This window comes from Anoplopoma fimbria, chromosome 5 (genome assembly GCF_027596085.1).
Source record: "Anoplopoma fimbria isolate UVic2021 breed Golden Eagle Sablefish chromosome 5, Afim_UVic_2022, whole genome shotgun sequence".
NCBI classification, from domain to species: Eukaryota; Metazoa; Chordata; class Actinopteri; order Perciformes; family Anoplopomatidae; genus Anoplopoma; species Anoplopoma fimbria.
Window position 1 is genome coordinate 9,148,865 of NC_072453.1, and position 18,358 is coordinate 9,167,222.

The window sequence follows — 18,358 nt, forward strand, 5'->3', positions numbered from 1 at the left end:
TCTAGCCTTTAGCCATTAGAGGGGATCTTGTAAAATTGACCCCAGGTCGGTCTCGAGGGCCATCTTCCGCCCTTCGTTTCAAAAGGGTTACATGGCTTTTCCGCGTGTCAAAAACAAAGCCCAGCTTCCCCTGAATTCATTACTCAACAGGCATTAGCCTTGCGGGGGTAAAAAAAAAGCAAAGGGAGAGCAGGAACCGCCTTTTTAGTCTGAAACGCAGGAACAATTTAAAGGCCATTTACACGAGTAGGTGTGACACCCCATTCAGACGGCTGATGACAAGGGGAATGCCTGGAGTCCATCCCTCTCAGAGCGGACCCGTTTAACTGCGGGGAAAACCCAAACATGTCATCTCACACATGGGTCCTCTGGTTTAAACAAAGAGCGTCCCCCCCAACATCAGACGAACATGAACCTCTTTCTCATTCATAAAAATCGGCAACATGAAAAAAGTTGTTGTTTTGAGTTCAATCTCAGTGAGTTTTGTCTGAGTAACTTTGATCCAGAGAGCAAAATAAAGCTGATATGATATTGTTTTTTGTGGTTGGCTAACATTCCAGAGATTTAACTTCACAACAATCCAGCCTGTGATCCCATAACCCTGCACCGCTTCAGCCCGTGGGCCTGACAGATGAGCGGGTCGTTCCAGAGCAGAGCCCCAGACACCTCGCGGCACTAACACGCTCACATATCATCAGCCTGCCTTTGTGGATGGACTGACTGGTGACACTATAAATACAGAGGTGCTAAGGACTGTTTTGTCAAAGAGAACCTGATTCAGTACATCATAACAAACAGCGGTCATTATGCTCCCCCACCTCATCTATCCGCCAGCAGTCCGTCCATTCTTTTTTTCTCCCCGGGCCTGCTTCCCTGTTGCGGCCCACTTCTAATCCCCTCATCCGTCTGCTTCCCCTCGCTCTTCATTTATCTCAAAGGTCGAGTCCAGCTAATAGACGAGGAGGTACAGAGTCAACACGGGGATGGCTCTGATCTGCTTGAGTCAATAAACATCACACATTCATGCGTGTTTAACACTTCGACGTTCGCTTGACCCGACCTGACTTCACTGTCCTGCTTTTGTGTGAATTTAAAACACGGGTACGACTTTTAGAGAAAACATGAACACAATAGTTCTGGATTCTTCCACAAGGTAGCTGCACAACCTGAAAGCATCATGTCTGCTTCATGCTGCTCGCTCAAGTCCCAGATCCCACTCTAAACAAAAAGCAGAGTCTTGATTGGTCCTGAGTTAACCATTCCTCCTTTAATGAAAATTACACGCTAACACTTCTTTGGGACCCGTGCAGCTTTAAGTGGGAATTCAAGAGGTAATGTTATTTGAAAATGTGTAATTAAGGGCGTTAAAAAACCCAACAACCATCATGGTGTTTGAGTTTTGAGTTTGACTACAGGCACGGAGAGACACATTAATGCATCTAATTAAGGCCTCATCAAAAATCGCAGACAGACGGCACTCTTTCATAAAAATCATAAATTGCGTTATCAATTATTCAGGGCAATGCCACGACTTCATTTTCATCCCTTTTGCGTTTTTAATTAGCACCATCCACAGCTTGGGTATTGACATTAATTTGATGGCAATTTATTGATATTTCAGCGTAACCTATTTAGCTGAGTGCAATTACCAACAAAGAGAAGCAGATAGATGCGGCCTTGGAGTCGCGTCACGTGCTTTTGTAAATCAAGGTGAGGAGTTGCTGCGGGCTGCGCTAACTGAATCTAACTGCTCTCCGTGGTCATCAGCGAGAAAATATGCGTGACTCACCCCATTTCCAAATGGAAGGAAATAATCAATAGAAATTGACCGGAGATATGTGTTTAATTGATCCTGACACAGGGGAAATTTACATAAGCGAGCTGACTTGGATGCTGATAAGTGCTCTCGTTATGTTGCCTTTCTGAACTTGTTTTAAACTCGAAGAGGTGGAGAAGGGTGGAGAGGAGGGGGATACACAACAATGCATCTGAGCTGCCAGCGGTTCGCCACCGCCTCAATCTCTCATTTGGTTATTCACACTCTCTCAGCATGGTGTTATGAGCTCAGCAGTTGATCCCGCAAGAAAAGGCTGATTTATGTGAGCATGACCAGAGGGAGTTAATGTATTCTCTCATTAAAATCCACTTTACTTAGGCTGAAAGTCAATCAAAGGCTGGATAGAGACTGAATCAAAGTGAAGGGAAATGGTCGGGTGGGAGGACTAATATGTTACATTAGATCTAACGGTGGTCATAATGCAACAAAGATGTTGTGAAAAACACAAGAAAATGCACCAGAGATGTTGATGGGAGCTACAGAGGATGGAAAGTGAGCGGTCGCTTTAGTGTCTTTTCTAGGCAGAGAGGAGCTACAGCACTGGCAGGGGAACATGCACCTATAAAGGGTTTGAACCACTATCATACCCCCATATAGAAACATTTAAGTCATCAACATACATGGAGAACGACGAAAATAAATAGCTTTATTGGAGTAAAAAGCTTGTAACAAAAGCTTTTTCTTACGTACTTCTTTTGCTATTCTGCGCTGCTTTTTTCATGCTTTGAAAATGTTGTATACAAACATGAATTACCTAACAATCATGCAGATGTATGCCAATAATATGATATAATATACTGTACACATGTGGAAGATGTCTTGCTGTATTTATGATGGTTGGAAACACATGGAAATAGGAATTATATCTTTATCTTGCTCCGACCATCAAAGTCTGCATGTCTGTAATATCCTTCTTTTCTTTTTTTGTGAATGTGTCATGTTTCCTCAGTCTTTGCTTGAAGACTATATTTATGTGATCCTTTGTGCTTGTAAGGTTATACTGTATATTTGTTATGTTTACTCTCATCTGTTGTGAAGTTATATGTCATACGGGCTGTATACGTCTGTTCTATAACAGCTTTTATTGGGCTACTTATCGTTTTATGTCATATTTCACTACATGTGCTTTGATGGTTTTATGTCTGCTTTAGGGTTGCAACTAACAGTGGTCCTTAAAATGTCATTTAAGAGTGAGTAATGTCACTAGTTTCTTAACCCCTCGTTGACATATTCAAACTGCTTTGTTTGTTTTGTCCGACCAACCATCCAAAACCCAAAGATATTTACTTTTTATATATAATTCTATTAACATAAATCAAGAAAACAAGCAAATAAGTGTTTTTGGTATATTTGCATTAAAAATGACATAAAAAGGATTATCGAAACTGTTTCTGATTGATTTTCTTTATTTGATGTTTTTTATTATATTTTATTGTAAATGTTCATATTTTCTGTTTTTAAATTATGTCTTTTACTTTTACACTATGTTTATTGTCCCGCACCAATCACCAAGCCGAATTCCTTGCATGTGTAACATACTTGGAAGTAAACCGTTTCTGTTTCTGATTCTGATTTTCTTTATCAACTAAATAATACATTTACTAATTGTTTCAGCTGTCTACTGTTTTTTTGCCTGTTTATTTGTATCTTTTAATTCGTTACATCAAGGACTAAAGATGGAAATGATCCTTCTCGCTAAATCTGACAAATTTAAATTCCACTAATGTAATTTATTGTCTGCTGCCCCTCGTAGATCAACACATAGATAAATAAATAAAGAATCTTTGTTCAGAGAAAAACACTGCCAGCAACAATCACAAAACTAAGCCATGGGAAAACTCTATAACTCTTTAACATCAGCCACTCTTATCGGATCAATATAAACTCTGTATTAAGAGGTGACCCCTTTCTCAACGCAGGTAGAAATCAAAATCAGTGAGTTATCATATGTTTTCTCTCTCCGGTCCTTGAGGGCGAGGTGGGGGGCTCTAACAGAGAGGTATTGCATTGAATGCAGCATCAGGGGGCAGGACCTGACCCCCGTGTGAACTCTGCTGATGAGGTGAAACAGAAGGCAGCGAGAGGCTCCCCCCCGGCCCTGAGGGGGCTGAGGGGAGGAATGCTGCTGACTCTACAGACGGACAAGAAAGAGAGAGAGACCGCAATCCTCTTCGATACCGTCCTTGATTAGGAAAAAGGATTCACTCAGTGCACCTTCACCCACCCGGCGCTCAATCTGTGCACAGGCCAGAGCTAAATTGATACATTTTTCCTCATTAAAGCAGGAGGCCTTTTGCGGCGCGTCCCTCCAGCAAGGCGGCCAGAACAGACGGGAGGAGAGAGACTGAGAGGCACTGAGGTTAAGGGCAGAATGTCGTCCCTGCCCTCCTCTCCTCCCCGTGATTTGATTAGAGCCTCGGTCATCGATTCATAAACCGTGTTTAGAACCTCCTAATGCATGTGTTTGAACCAAAGAAAAAACATGCAGTGCATTATATCAGGCTGCACGATGCGGGTATCCTCGTCTAATAATGTTTAATGGGACCGGGAATTTATGCAGGAGTGATTAAAGATTTATTTTGAATCAAGGATGTCAATCAGGTTAAACAACAGATCTCTGACTCAAGTTAAAAAGCTTTACGACTGAGCGAAGGATACAAACTTTAATACACGCAGAGATGATCAGGTAAATATTTGATATCGCACATTTGGATCCTGGAAATTCATTCGTATTGCAACTTTAATGCAGTGCAAAGATTTATCTATTTTATTGTCTGACTTAGTCTGTTACACTTGATGCAATTTGGAAGAAAATTAATTAAATAAATAAATACAATTCTGTGCCTATTTCACAGGATTAGATGTCATTCTGGGCTCCGTTTTGGCTCTTTTTCTACATTCAAACACAGAGGTCGGCCACAGTAAAAGACACTAAGGGGCTAAATTTACTATGTGACATCGGCTTCCCCCTGGGCAGCCATAAGCAGCGTATACAGCGACCCTGAATTTCCCTTTTCTAGATTTACTACCACTATTCAAATGCTTAACTGCAGATACAATGATCCTCTAATCGCTGGGGATGGTTTTCAGCTGCTTCACTGACAGAGACAGAAGAAAGAAAAAAAAAGAAACAGTAGTAAGAATATAAATACCAACAATGGAGGAGTTCAGGCCCACAGGAGAGCCTGCGTATCTGAGATAAAAACGGGATATAACACAATCAACGACAGAGCCTGGAGGGAAAAACACTCGGAGAAAATCGACACACTCGCTCTCTGAATGTACAGTTATTGCAACTTTAAAATGCTTCTGTTATTTCCACTAAAAAGCTTTAAATATAATTTCAGCAATAATGGTAAGTTAGTATGTTCGTGAGGACCGTGTTATTGCACTGTGCTTTCTGAGCAATATCTCAGGCCCATTACCTTTTGATATAATTGGTCTTATTTTATAGTCACTGCTGTCACATATTATGGCAATAAACAATTATGTGATGCTATCATTCTTTGACTCCTTTCATAAATCACGGGCAAGTCCAACGGGCAACAGGTGTTTCAGAGAATTATTCCGTCCAGGAAAATAAAGCAAACTGCTCAACGAAATCGAGTCTGTTTTTAAATTTGAAGCAGGTGGTTTCGTTTAAAATAAAATAATAATATATATTTTTTTTATATCTTTTATTTATGTTATTTTGAGTGGACCAAATTATGTGTTTTTTAACGTATTGGGATTAATATAAATAACCATAAATAACATTATAAAAACAATAGCTCTAGTCAATAAATCATATAGAGAGAATTTGTTTTTCTATTAAATGCCACCATCAATTGTACTTTTTTTTGTATCTTAATTCTGTGTTCTAAATTGTATTCATACTGTGATATATTGGCTATATTTTAGCAGATTTACATTCATTCTTTCATAAACGAAGATGAGAAATGGCTGATAATTACTTTATCCGGCCTTATTGGAACAATATAGAAAATTATGCAATTCTGTTTTTGCATGTTTTCCTTTTACGCAAAAGTAAATATGGAAGATTTATTTGGATAGCTGGAATTAAAAAATCATCTTAATATTATGCCAGTATTAACTTTCTTAAATTTCACACATATTATATTATTTTATCAAAAAGTAAGATAATAGTTGTATAAAAAAAAGATGTTTCCAATATTCCATTTTCTAATAATTTATAAACCTAAATTATAGGTTATATTATATATTATATTTTCTATTAGTTTAAAAATAATGAATAAACCTGAAAAAAGTAAAATAAAGTCTTTGTTTGAGAGTTTCATTCATAGGAAAACTGTTAATAACCTCTATGACAGTTACTGCAACAGAAGTGATTTAACTCTGATTTTATGACAAAATACTAATGAATTTATAGAAAAATATAACATAATATAAACATTTAACAATCTCAATACTAAAGGTTTTTTAATTATGTTTGCACGATTCTTTTTTTCACAGTATTACCAGATGCAAAAGAACTACAATCACTGATAATATTTAATTTAGTAAAATAGCCTGACCTACTAAATAAAAAAAACAATAATATAACCATGTTTATTTAAGCCTGGCATTTTTTTAAGTTGTCCCTTTAACTGCTATCACAGTTTGAAGTTAATTATCTCATAATTGTTTTGTTTAAATACAACATATTACCGTTTTAGTTCTGCAAAACAGTATGAACAGTACTCTCAATGTTTTCCCAATCAACTGGCCTCTGATTTCATTTCTTTGAGATAAGCTAACTGACAGCCACTACAAATCAATAGTAAAAAGAAAAATCCTATTGTAGATAAGGATTCTTCCAACAGCATACAAGCCCTCGGCAGCCCTGTCCCACTTGGCACTCACACACACACACACACACACACACACACACACACTGCTGACTTCTTCCAGCAGAGCGGAGATCCCGGTGTAAAGAGGGATGCATCCTCAACATCCTCAAATAACTCCACAAGGGCATGTTAATGACCTTAAAGTGCTACATTACAGCAACAATTAAACAGAGGGATCCCGGAGGCATTGGGAGCCGTCGTGTCACTGTCTGTGTACAGGCCAACACATCTCTCCCATCCCCATTTATTTCCCTAAGAAATCAGCGGGGCCACCTGGGCCTGGCATCGAAACTTCATTCATCTCCAGGAATGGATTCCAGTGGAGGGCAAAATCAAATTCTCATTTGCAAGGCAAGGGGAGAGAGAGAGAGGGAGTGAATGCAGGAGGTACCTGGGAACGCTAACCTCTGGGTGAACCCGCCGCATCTGATAGTTTTGCTATTTGTCTGTGACATTGACAGCTCTGGGGGAGATTAGGAGCCACCATGCCCCAGCTTCCCCACTTTGCATTCTGCCTATGTGCCTCTTTACAGATGGACTGCTGCACATTTCCCTTCGCCTGTTTTCCCTGGGTTTCAACAACGGTGCTACACCAGAGGCAACCGAGGGGATGTAATTATATGCAATGCAACAATAAAACAAAGCAAATGAGGGTAGAGCTGCATCAGAGGGGCTTAAAAAAACAAAAAAACGAGAGGATGCAAAAAAAAAAAACTACACGGTGTGGCTTTCGGTGGTGGGGGTGAAGCCGGAGATGAGAGTGATGGATGCCCTTCGGTTAAATACGTCCAAATCCCCCCTTCAAGCCGCTCTCTTCTTGCCAGGCAGCGTGAGTGAGTGTGCGAGAGAGAGTGTACAAGATTAATAGTGTAAACAGCGAGGGAGAGAGGGAGAGAAAGGCAGCAGGGAAAGAGAGAAAGAAAAGACTATCAGCATCTGCAGCAGCACAGTAGCCCTGGGGGAATAGTGTGAACTTTTGAACCCTGGTGGCGAGCAGTCGCAGCGATGCACAGAGCCTGCTCCTGCCTCGTTATGTGTGTGTGTGTGTGTGTGTGTGTGTGTGTGTGTGTGTGTGTGTGTGTGTGTGTGTGTGTGTGTGTGTGTGTGTGTGTGTGTGTGTGTGTCAACAGAGAGAGAGAGGAGAGGAAAGGGGAGTGAGGGAGAACGAGGAAAGACTGGAGGTCATTAACATATTCCTCGCTTCCTAAACGAGCTGCTGCTATCCAAATGTCAAGAAATCCATACACCGATGAATGCCATGAAAAAAAATCTGTCTCTACTTCGGGGCGGATATTCTGACAGATAGATACAGTAGATGGCTATCAGAGAAAACTCCAAAGAAAGTTTGTGACCGATGGGCATTCTGTGACGTGAAGGACAATCATTCACACAACTCTGGACTGAGTGCAGACAGGTCACAGGTTGGTCGTGCAAGAGGTCAAAAGGTCAAGAGTTCAGTGCGTGGGCAGACAGGTCAACAAACCTGCAAGGAGGTCATGTAAGCATTCCTAAAATACTGTCCAGGTGCTGCATGTAATTAAGGAAGAAACTGGGACAAATCAGCCATGTTTTAACATTTTTATGCTTTTAATGTAATTTCTTACTCTGTGGAGCACCGAGAAACACGCTCTTTCTCCATGACTTAATTTGCGTTCAAAACACAGACAAGGGGCCAGTTGGCGCTTTAAACACTGCTGATTAACCCTCTAATGGAGCACCGATCCGTCAGCTGGCAACGTTTTTTTTCCCCCCGTTTCAGCAGCCAAGAGACCCGGGCATGCACCCTCGAAAAGCACTTCACTTTATACAGCTTTTTAAAGCTTCCGCCAAAATGACTGAAAAATTTAGATTTAATATTCTATTTACCGGCACTGCGTAATAATGTTGTTACTGTGCACCGGCTCCTCATATTCAAATGAGAAATATGCAACAGCAAGACATAAATGCAAATTGGTTATCCTACTGCATTCTATTGCAAGTAATTGGTTTAGGAAATTGGGTCGGCACAGTAATCACTGACAGGAGTCACATTCCTGCATTCTTTAAATAGGCTAACACAACAGAACGCACCTTTAGTGCTGGTGCTACTAACTGATTAATGATGAATCATTAATTAGACATTTAAGTCACTTTTGCCCCAGTAACATTCCCTAGTTCTCAAAATGTAAGAAAATGTTCCTTTTCTTTATCTAAAAACTGCAAATGTTTGGGTGGAAAACAAGCAGTGTGAGTAAATCATCTTAACATATTGGAAATTGTGACATTTTTCACTATATTTGGACATTTTATAGGCCAAATGGTGAATTGATTTATCAAGAAAATAATTAAAATAATCATTACATGCAGCCCCATCTGCCCATATGTCAAATCAAATGATCTCCAAGACATTTCTTATCAATCTAAAGTATTATATATATGTGCCAGATAATATACAGTGACACAAACAGATAAAGTCACTTGATATGAGAAAGGCAGAACACAACATGCACGTGGCATCTAGAGTTTTGTGAATAAATTCTACATCCACACCTGAGCAGAGCACAGACTATACATTGCATCGTAATAGAATCATTACGATCGCAAAGAAGACGAGGGAATACGCATCAAGAGCGTCATCTTTTTTTTTGTTGCACGCCTCCAGAAACAAAGCTCTTTCCTGCGGTGCTCTGTCATCGCCGCAGCATCCAAGCAAACATCCCCGAGCGCCCAGCGGTGCTCCACCAATCAAAGAAAAACAAACAGGCCATTTCAACTTCGTAAACTTGACCCGCAAACAGCATGACAGGGCTAAAAGCCCCACATCTCCAGCTGTCTCCTGGGGTCTATATATATATGTGTGTGTGTGTGTGTCTGTGTGTTAAAGGAGACTACACGCCGGAGGGATAAAACTGCACATATTTGTTGGTGTATGCAAAATGTATTGGAATGGCAGTGTGTGTGAGAGAGAGGTGGAGGGTGGTAAAGGGGGCAGACGAGGTTGGGATAAGGCTGCATGCGCTGTCAGGTCACCGGTGCGGTCGGCGGGTGAAACTCAGTTCACATTACCATGCAGACACCCGGGCTAACAATGGAGGTTCCATCTGTTCCCGTCAGCCATTACAAATCTGGTGTCACCCAGTCCGCTGAAGACAACAGGCCACCGCATCTAATCAAACGGCACAGGCTCCTCCTGCGCGTAGAAGCAGCCATCGACTTCACACTCACTCACTCTCTGGTTAGGGGACGGAGAGCAGCGAAAGGCAGGCAGTCCATTACCTCGGGTAATGCATTCTCACAGCCACAAAGTCACTATTGTGTACAGTAGCCTCAAATAAAATGATACAATTAAACCCGAGAGAGAGAAAAAAACAACTTCATTTTCTACCTTCCTCTTAAAGCCAAATGCGTTTTCTCTAAATCACAAAATTACCTTTCACTTCTTAGCAACAAAGCTGCTGATTTTTTTTTTTTTTTTTTTGCATTTAAAGGAATAAAAGAAAATTCAAGTCGTCACCATGGATGATTGTTCCTCCCCAAAAAAAATGCAACTGATTTCATTAAATGGTCATGCCATTATTTTCCGCAAACACTCCCTCTTCCATTGAAAACCGACCGCCCAGCAGAGAAGTGCGAGCCGTTTCTTTCAACTGGCGGTGAACAGAGAATGAACTATGAACTCCACATGCCCCTTTCAGTGAGGACACAGGCCATTCACTACGCCAACATGGTCGCAGCAATAAAAAGACACAGAAGCTGTGAAGTGTGAATTTGTTTTACAGAATCAAATGTTATGATTATTGATCAAACAATAAAATGTGTGTTTGTCTTTTTTTTTTTAAGTGTAGTTTTTTAGTGTCGAGGGACATTCGATATTCAAAAGCAAAAATGCAAATGAAAGAAAAAAGAAGATTCTGGAAGTGCTGCATAATTGGCTATTTCTCACATTTCACGCCAACAACTATCGCATCCACAGCAACAGACGGCGTAGTTTGTGGTTGGGGCGTGTTATTGTTATAGCCTTAAGGGAATTTTTAAAAGCGTTTTATTGTTTGATTTTGTTTGTTTCCCCAAAGGAAATCTCAGCCTTGTTTATTCTGAAATGAACAATTCAAAAAAATGAATTATCATAGTCTTGTGGTCTATCTTCCCACCATCTGCTGTGATTTGTTCACTCTATTTTTCCAAAGATGCAAAAAAAAGCCCGCAGTTACTCTTCTGTGGGCAAAGGACCGAAGAGTTCATTAAAGACATTTCCAAAAAAAGGAGATCTTTTTTTTTTTTACTACATCCAGCTGGCATCGACGGTCGGTATCACAAAACGACTGCAAACAGGGACATTTTCTTTCTTCTTATTGGGAAATTCCACATGATTCCAGCTTTACCTCAGGAAAGAAGATTTTTTAAAAAAAAAGGAAAGCACCGGGTGTAGATGGGCACCTGAGGCAGCGGGGTCAATAAATGCCCACCTGCGGCATGTCACGTCAAGGGCTATTAGCTGGCACATAGAGTCAGAAATACAAAAAAGTCTTAACGGGAGGGGAGGGCAAGTCCAAGAAGGGAAGATAGAGAGAAAGATTGATAAAGGGAGAGAGGGATGGAACACACATGGCCCCTCAGGTACAGTGTTGTATTTCAAACCCCGGTTGTGAAAGAATAGAGGGGCTCGAGGTCAATCAATCACGGCATTAGCCCGAAGCTACAAAGCCTCCTCTCTGTGTGGCCGGCCTCCCACAGTCCACACACACAGCTCACGGGGACAGATCAGGAGCTGAGGATCCACCACTGGAGGGAGCTCTAGGTCCCCAATCAGGCCTCGGAGAACTCACCGGCCCCCTTTCTTTTTTTGCTCCAGCATCAGGACAGCCTACCTGACTACACACTGGCCAGGAGGAGGAGTCACTGATGCCAGGCAGAGAGGTGGGAGGCCAGCGAAAGAGGAGGGGGGTGGGTTTCACAGATGTGGTCTGTTTTTTCAAATTAAGAGAGCGAGCAACAATATGCAGCAGAAGGGTTCGGCTGTGCTTCCTGTGGAGAGGTGTAGGTGTGCCAGCGAGGATGGCGAGGGGTTGTTTGTTAAAACTGCATTTGTTTAAGTTTCCTCAGAGGAATACTGCATTGTCTCCTGTGACACGACTCCTCCTATTTTTTTTACCTTTTCCTTTGTTGGTGCAGCATTCCTCACACACTGTAGCCTTTCAGCATGTTCACACAGACATTAAAGACATGTGCGTTCCCTTGGTTAGGGTTAAAATTTCCCTCAAGTGTCCTTAATTAAAGTATGATATTTATAATCTAAGTTAATGTCTTCTGCTCAAATTAAATATTCTTGTCATTTTTCTTTCATTTGATGTTGTGAAGAAAAAGCCATCAGTGCTGCTTTGCCGCACATAGACATTTAGAATTAGGCCTTTTTGAGCTCAGATCTCTGCATTGCGCAAATAGCCTAAGATCTCACACACACACACACACACACACACGGAATCAGAATCAGGACTATTGTCAACTCACAGTCAGTGGCTCCGTCATCCTGGTAGTCAGAGGCTACCGAGGCGTCGTCCGATGGGGCAGAGCGACCCAGACTGGAACTGCGGTTGTCATCAGAACCTTCGTCGTCCCTAAAGTCCGCTGAGTGTGTGTGTGTGTGTGTGTGTGTGTATGTGTGAAATGGAAAAAACACGAAAAGATTATAAATTAGTCATTCGTGCACTTGATTCTATCAGAGGAATCAAACATGCATATACAAATACACTCTTATACAAATATACTGGTGATAGAGCAGTATGTGATAAGAGATTCTCGGTAATTTTACTTACATGCGGGGAAGGGGAATTCTTGAGGGTTTCTGTTAAAATCAGATTAAGTAAATGTCAAAATCTTTTGCACTGAATTTCAAAGCATTCTGTTCTTTCATTTTTCAGACAACTCAGCTCCAGTATTGCTTCAAGCATTCAGCCATCGTTTCTTGCACTGAAGACCACAAAACCACAAGTTTTCTGTACCAGAGCATGCGACTCTTGTCGTGCAGTGCAGGAAACTGTTTCCGGAGTGAACTGCACACTTCATGCAAGATTTTTTTTGGGGTTCATGGACTGTTCATCAATGCTTGTAAATTATATCACATTAGGATTTAACTATCCTGATCAAAACTGATTATTCTATGAGATCTTTAAAGACTTTTAACAATAATAAATAAGAGCGTGCATGAAGTCTTGAAGGTGACACCATTAGACAAAATTAGTTTCTTCAAATGTAATTTTGCAAACTGTGTTTAAAGCAATTACAGCAACAATTAAGCTTCTTGTGTGGTATTAACAGCAAAAGTTAGATAATGGTGCCATGAAATTACATTTTGACACTTCACTAGTAAAGCTTTGCTAAACACTGATGTAATGCTGCTTCTGGAGGGAGAATCCTACCTTACATGGATGACCCTGAAGTTGTTCAGTAAGACCTTCCGTGTCTCTTGGGCATTTTCACTGAGCTCTTCATCTTGAAGGATCTCAGCTACAAACAGCTCACAGTCTGAAGACGACAGAAAACGCTGTAAGTGTGGCGCAATTCATGGCGTGTTTTCCCAAGGACACAATTCTGAAGGATTCCAACACTGAGTAATACTTTGTATGATCAAGTTTATAATGTTTCTGATGGATAGAAACATCTCAAATGATGTACTAAGATAATATCCAATAATTAGGAGTTGAAGATCACACTTCAATCCGTCCACGGGTTGCTAAATATCATGACCTTGGAGTATAACATTTTAAATGAAAGTCTCAAAAGTTTATTTTTCTAAGTAAAGCAGGTGGACCCAATGACATGATCACCTGCACAATATTCTGCATTTCAACACAACCTTGCAGTTGTTATCACAACTTGTTTCTTTACACATATATTTGATCCTTTACTGTTAAATCCGGTTAAAGTTTGAAGGACTATAGCTTCTTGTTTTGGTTTCCACTGCCTGTACTGAACACATCATTCAAACGGAAACTCATAAAACAGGGCCTAAACTATTTTTTGTGTGGTTAGACCTGAGAAAAAGAAATCCAAAGACAAAGAGAGGTAAGACATTACACTTTGAAATGACTGTAGAACAGATGAAGTTATGATTATGATTTTCTTTCCCTGTGGTATTTAACTGTAAACTTGATCATGATAATATACGGTAAGTCAGAGTCAAATTACCCGGTAAAAGCAAGAGCATAGTTTGTAAAACTGGTTGGCCTGCATCACTTATCTGATTCCATGTAACACAAATGGACTGACACATGCAAATGTTCTCCCAAAGGCCCCCTTTGCTGGCAGCAGTACATGCAAATGTAGTAAAATACTGTTAACTGTGGTTTGTTTTTTATGTTCTATTTTCAGTTTTTATTGTTACAACTGGAAGTAAGAGCAGGTACAAGGAATTTCTGAGCAACAAAATAAATAATAAAAAGAAAGATGTGACACGTTATTTTTTAAGTTTAGCTTGCTTAACTGTCCGTGTTTCCTCAACTCAACCAGTAGAATCATATTACTATTACATTTTAAAATGTCATTTGTTGTGATAAGCATGCCCGCTTACAGTTCCAATCGTATTTGATCAAAGGATTAAAAGATAAAACTGTCATGTTCTGTCAAAAAAGTAAAAAATAAAGACATTACCATCCAAAAGCCGCCTAATGTCAGGTGGTAGCGTTCCCATCCCTGGCTTTCAACTGTGCAACTTCGGTTTGCTGACTTTTCACCCTTTTTTCTGCCCCTTCACACTTTGGTTTTATATTCCACAAGGCAGCCTATGTGCACCCAGACTCTGTCATACTGTTACAGCTCCATGCCAGAAAGAAGAGCCTGGCACAGCCTAGCATCTAACCACCTGTGTCCTCTTGTTCTGAAACCTGACTTCCGTGCATGCATTTAGATTTGCGCAAAACGGGGTGGAGCAGGTGCACAGATGACAACTTCCTCTGCACTCTCATTTCTCAGTCAAGGGCTGATGACAAGGTTTGACTGACAAAGAGAAAGCCCCTCTGTCTGAGCTAAAATAATGCTGTCGAAAAAAAGAGACCGAGTGGGCGCTGTGAACCTGTACATTGGATACTTTTAGCAGCATTGAAGCTGTGCAAACTGCCTGTGATAAATATGTGACTACTTGTGTAGGTGCAGGTGTTTGTGGTGACTCAAGAAACGAGCAACTTGAAACACTCAAAAAAAACATGATCCACTTTAAATATGACTGTTGTCTGCAGCTGAAAAAACATGCACCTCTGCCTCTTTCTTTGTGCTTTCCCTTGTATAGGCGTGTCGATCTGCCCCATGATCAAATGAAAATAGATAAAAGAAAAGAAAACATTTGGGTTGTATAACTTGCCAACTTGTGTTTCCCCGTGTAAACATTTTTCCATGTCCAGTTACATTTAGAAGTGCTTTAAATAATGCAAAAATCCCCTCAGTCCTACCTCCAATTCTTCAACCAAATGATCTGGGATCACATGATCTGGACTGTTCTTGAGCAAGACAGTGAATCCCTGCCAACCATCTCCAGATATGCTGCGCTACTGCTGATCCTTTGCAGCCTGACCTCCCTGCAAAGTAGTGGGAAGACCAAAACAGACAATTTCCCCACAGGGATCAATAAAGTACCACATTATATTATAGGAAAAATACTTCTCAGCAAAATAGTAAGCCCCTATTTCGCTGAAAAGTATTTAAATCTTCAAAACTGTTGAAATAATATCCAAATATGACTCTTAAATTAAAAACTGCACCCAGCAGCACTTAAGCTCCTAGGATGCCTTCATCTCAGACACTGATATTATCATTTACAATAAGCATAGGGGTCAACTTTCCTTTGTGCCTCCAACAATCCTATTTATACACCCAAGTCCAGTACATGTTCAAGGTCCTTACCCCTGATACAAAATATAGTTTGGTCAGGTTTTGTTTTCTTTTTAGCCTAAAATAAACTCTATTGTTTAGCCTGTGCCAATAATTTAATCCTGCAGAATAAAAGTCGATTGCAGTTTTGAATTAATTACATACTAGTAGTATAACACCATTTCTCACACAGGCACAAATACAACATGTTTATTCTACTGAAACTGAAAGTAATGTTTAACAGGCACTTCCCTGCTCATTACTAGAAGCAACAGCTAATATGGATAACGTTAAGTCAAGTTATTAGAAAATGGCTTATTATATATTTTTAATTTAAAGTATGTGTGTCTGTTTGTTTGATAAAAATACTTTCCCTAACATTTTTTTAAACGTTAGCTTGTTTAAAGTCAAACGACCTAAGGGAACGTCCTCTAACGACTTAATATCAAAGTAAGTTCATATTTACCTCCTCACGTTACATTAAAGTGAAGATTACTTTCTGTTTTGTTTCTAAACTGGCTTCCACGAGGGCTGTGCTGCATTCAGGTACTCATGTCCTCCTAATCGGCGAATGAAGTTGTAAAATCGTAAATCAGAGTTGTTGTACATTCAGACCTTCTATTTGTATGGTAAACTTACTACGTTTTTCTACAACTTCGACATCTAACGCTAAGGTATTAATGTATTTGTTTTTTAATTGTAAATCAAAGTTGTGGTGCATTCACATTCAAGTGATGTTTCATTTAAAAGTATAACATAATAGGAAGCTGTAACAGAAATCCAATCAAACTACTGCCTCAAAGATAAGAAAATATATATCCACAGGGATTAAACTGATGTTTTTATCAAAGCAGCTAAGGCTCACTTACCAAACCAGAGAAATAAATAGCTTAATAGCACATGTTGTCAAATGGGGTATCAGAATTTCTCACTTTCACTGTTTTAAATTACAACAATCCCCACTTTAATGGGTCTTTGATTTAAGCTTGAAAAGTAATTAGGGTATGTCAGACAACACGTGAATGCAGCATCATTAAATTGGTCCCTCACTATATGTGACAGGGCATGGATGAATGGCTTATATTACCAGTAGAGGGTGAACAGCAATGGGATGTACTGGACTGGGCTTTAATATACTCGGTTGACATTAGTGTAGAGGAGGTATTGGTGGTGGTAGTAATACTAATAGAAACAGTGGTGGGTCCGGCTATCGCATTATTGATCCTGTCTTACTGAAACACTACAAGGAAAGCCATCAAGGAACCAAAGCTCCATCAGACACTGCTCACATCGACAGAATACACCGGATATCAATCGAAGGCTAGGTTGAACTAATGTGTATTCAAGCTTGCAAGATAATTATTTCATATCCTAAGCAACATCACACACACATACACAACATTAATCGCTATTTCACACACTCACAGGCCTGAGTATATTACCAGAAATTGGTCTTAATGCAACATTTATGAAGCACATTTCATTTTGATGAAATAAAAGGCTATTTGCATGGATAATTGCGGATAATCTGGTTTATTTTAACACATATTTTTCCTACAGGCCAAAGACTTAATACTTGAAATGCTTTTTAGGTGCAGCACTGTTCTTAAAATCTTGAATTAGAGTAAAAAATGTACCCTGTGTTGCATTTTTACTCTGAAATAAAACTATATTTTCCCACACAGCAAAAAAATCTGCAATAGTAACTGCAGTTTCCTTTCAGTGCATAGTGGTATTTTAAATCATATCTAACTAATAATTAAACATTAGCTTGTTTAACGATAACCCACCTGGCATCTGAAGGCAGCCAACGTTCCTCCTCCAACAACACTATTTCAAAGTAATTCATATTCACCACCCAACTTTACATAAAAGAGGAGATTAGTTTGTGTGTTTTTTAGGGTGGCTACACTAGGTAAATATGTTTATCCACGACGTTTGTGCTGCATTCATGTACTCATATCCTCTCAATGGACTAATAAAGTTATATATTGTTGTAGTACATCCAAACCTTCTATTTTATGATCTCCTGCAGGCCAAAGACTTGAATCTTACATTTTTTTCTAGGTATTGCACTTATCTTAAAATCTTGAATTAGAGTAAAAATGTACCTTTTTTAACTCATAAATAAAACAATATTTCCCCATAAAGCAGAACATCTGCAGTTCCCTTTCAGTGCATAGTTTATATTATTTTATAATTTTCAGTGTTTCATGTCGAATGCTAGATATTTCATGATGGTCTCCTTCGCTGTCACCTCTCTACAGGAAGCCGTGGGGTCAGGGCGAGTTGAGTCCCATGTCAGAATTGTCCCCACGCTGACCTGCGCCTGACTGGCCTCCCAGCAAAAAGCCCCTGTGAAGGTAAGAGGAACTGGAGGTCCCCTCCCCTGGAAAAGAGGTTCCCTCCCCTTGACAGCTCCACAGAGCCCCAGCCACCTGCCTGCTGGGTCGGTCCCCATATGAAAAGGGAAGCCCTTTGTAATCCGACGGGGATTACACCACCCAACAATGCCCCGCTGAAAGAGCGACAAAAGCCCTGTATCAAACGCAGCTGAGGGGGAGCGAAGCTATGATCTCCCGCTACTACCAACACTGACTCCTCCGCCACCTCTCATCTCCCCAAGAGGCTCTCCTCTCCCCCCCAACCACCCACCCTCCCCTTTTAGCATTCGCTGCCTCTGTCCGCCTTCTGCCCTCTCATCTTTAGGATCTGGCCTTTTATCAGTGCATTCCTTTTCATTTGCATTGCGGTGTGGGGAGGGACAGCGGGTCTCTCTGATCTGATATAGAGCCAGCAGAGAGAGTCAGGAGGATCCTCAGGGCATGAAGGG

General features: G+C 40.4%; 1 protein-coding gene across 1 annotated transcript in view; it reads right to left on the reverse strand.

Annotated features, from left to right (window-relative positions):
• skap1 (src kinase associated phosphoprotein 1) overlaps positions 1-14,523 on the reverse strand; it is a 31,646-nt gene extending 17,123 nt beyond the window's left edge. The window contains exons 1-4 of the mRNA XM_054598948.1: positions 14,314-14,523; positions 13,083-13,188; positions 12,480-12,508; positions 12,175-12,291 (exon numbers count right to left, since the gene is read on the reverse strand). Of these exons, the coding sequence (XP_054454923.1) occupies positions 12,175-12,291; positions 12,480-12,508; positions 13,083-13,188; positions 14,314-14,353 (292 nt within the window). The 5' untranslated portion in view covers positions 14,354-14,523. The remainder of the gene's footprint in view (positions 1-12,174; positions 12,292-12,479; positions 12,509-13,082; positions 13,189-14,313) is intronic.
• Between the last annotated feature and the right edge of the window lie 3,835 nt (positions 14,524-18,358).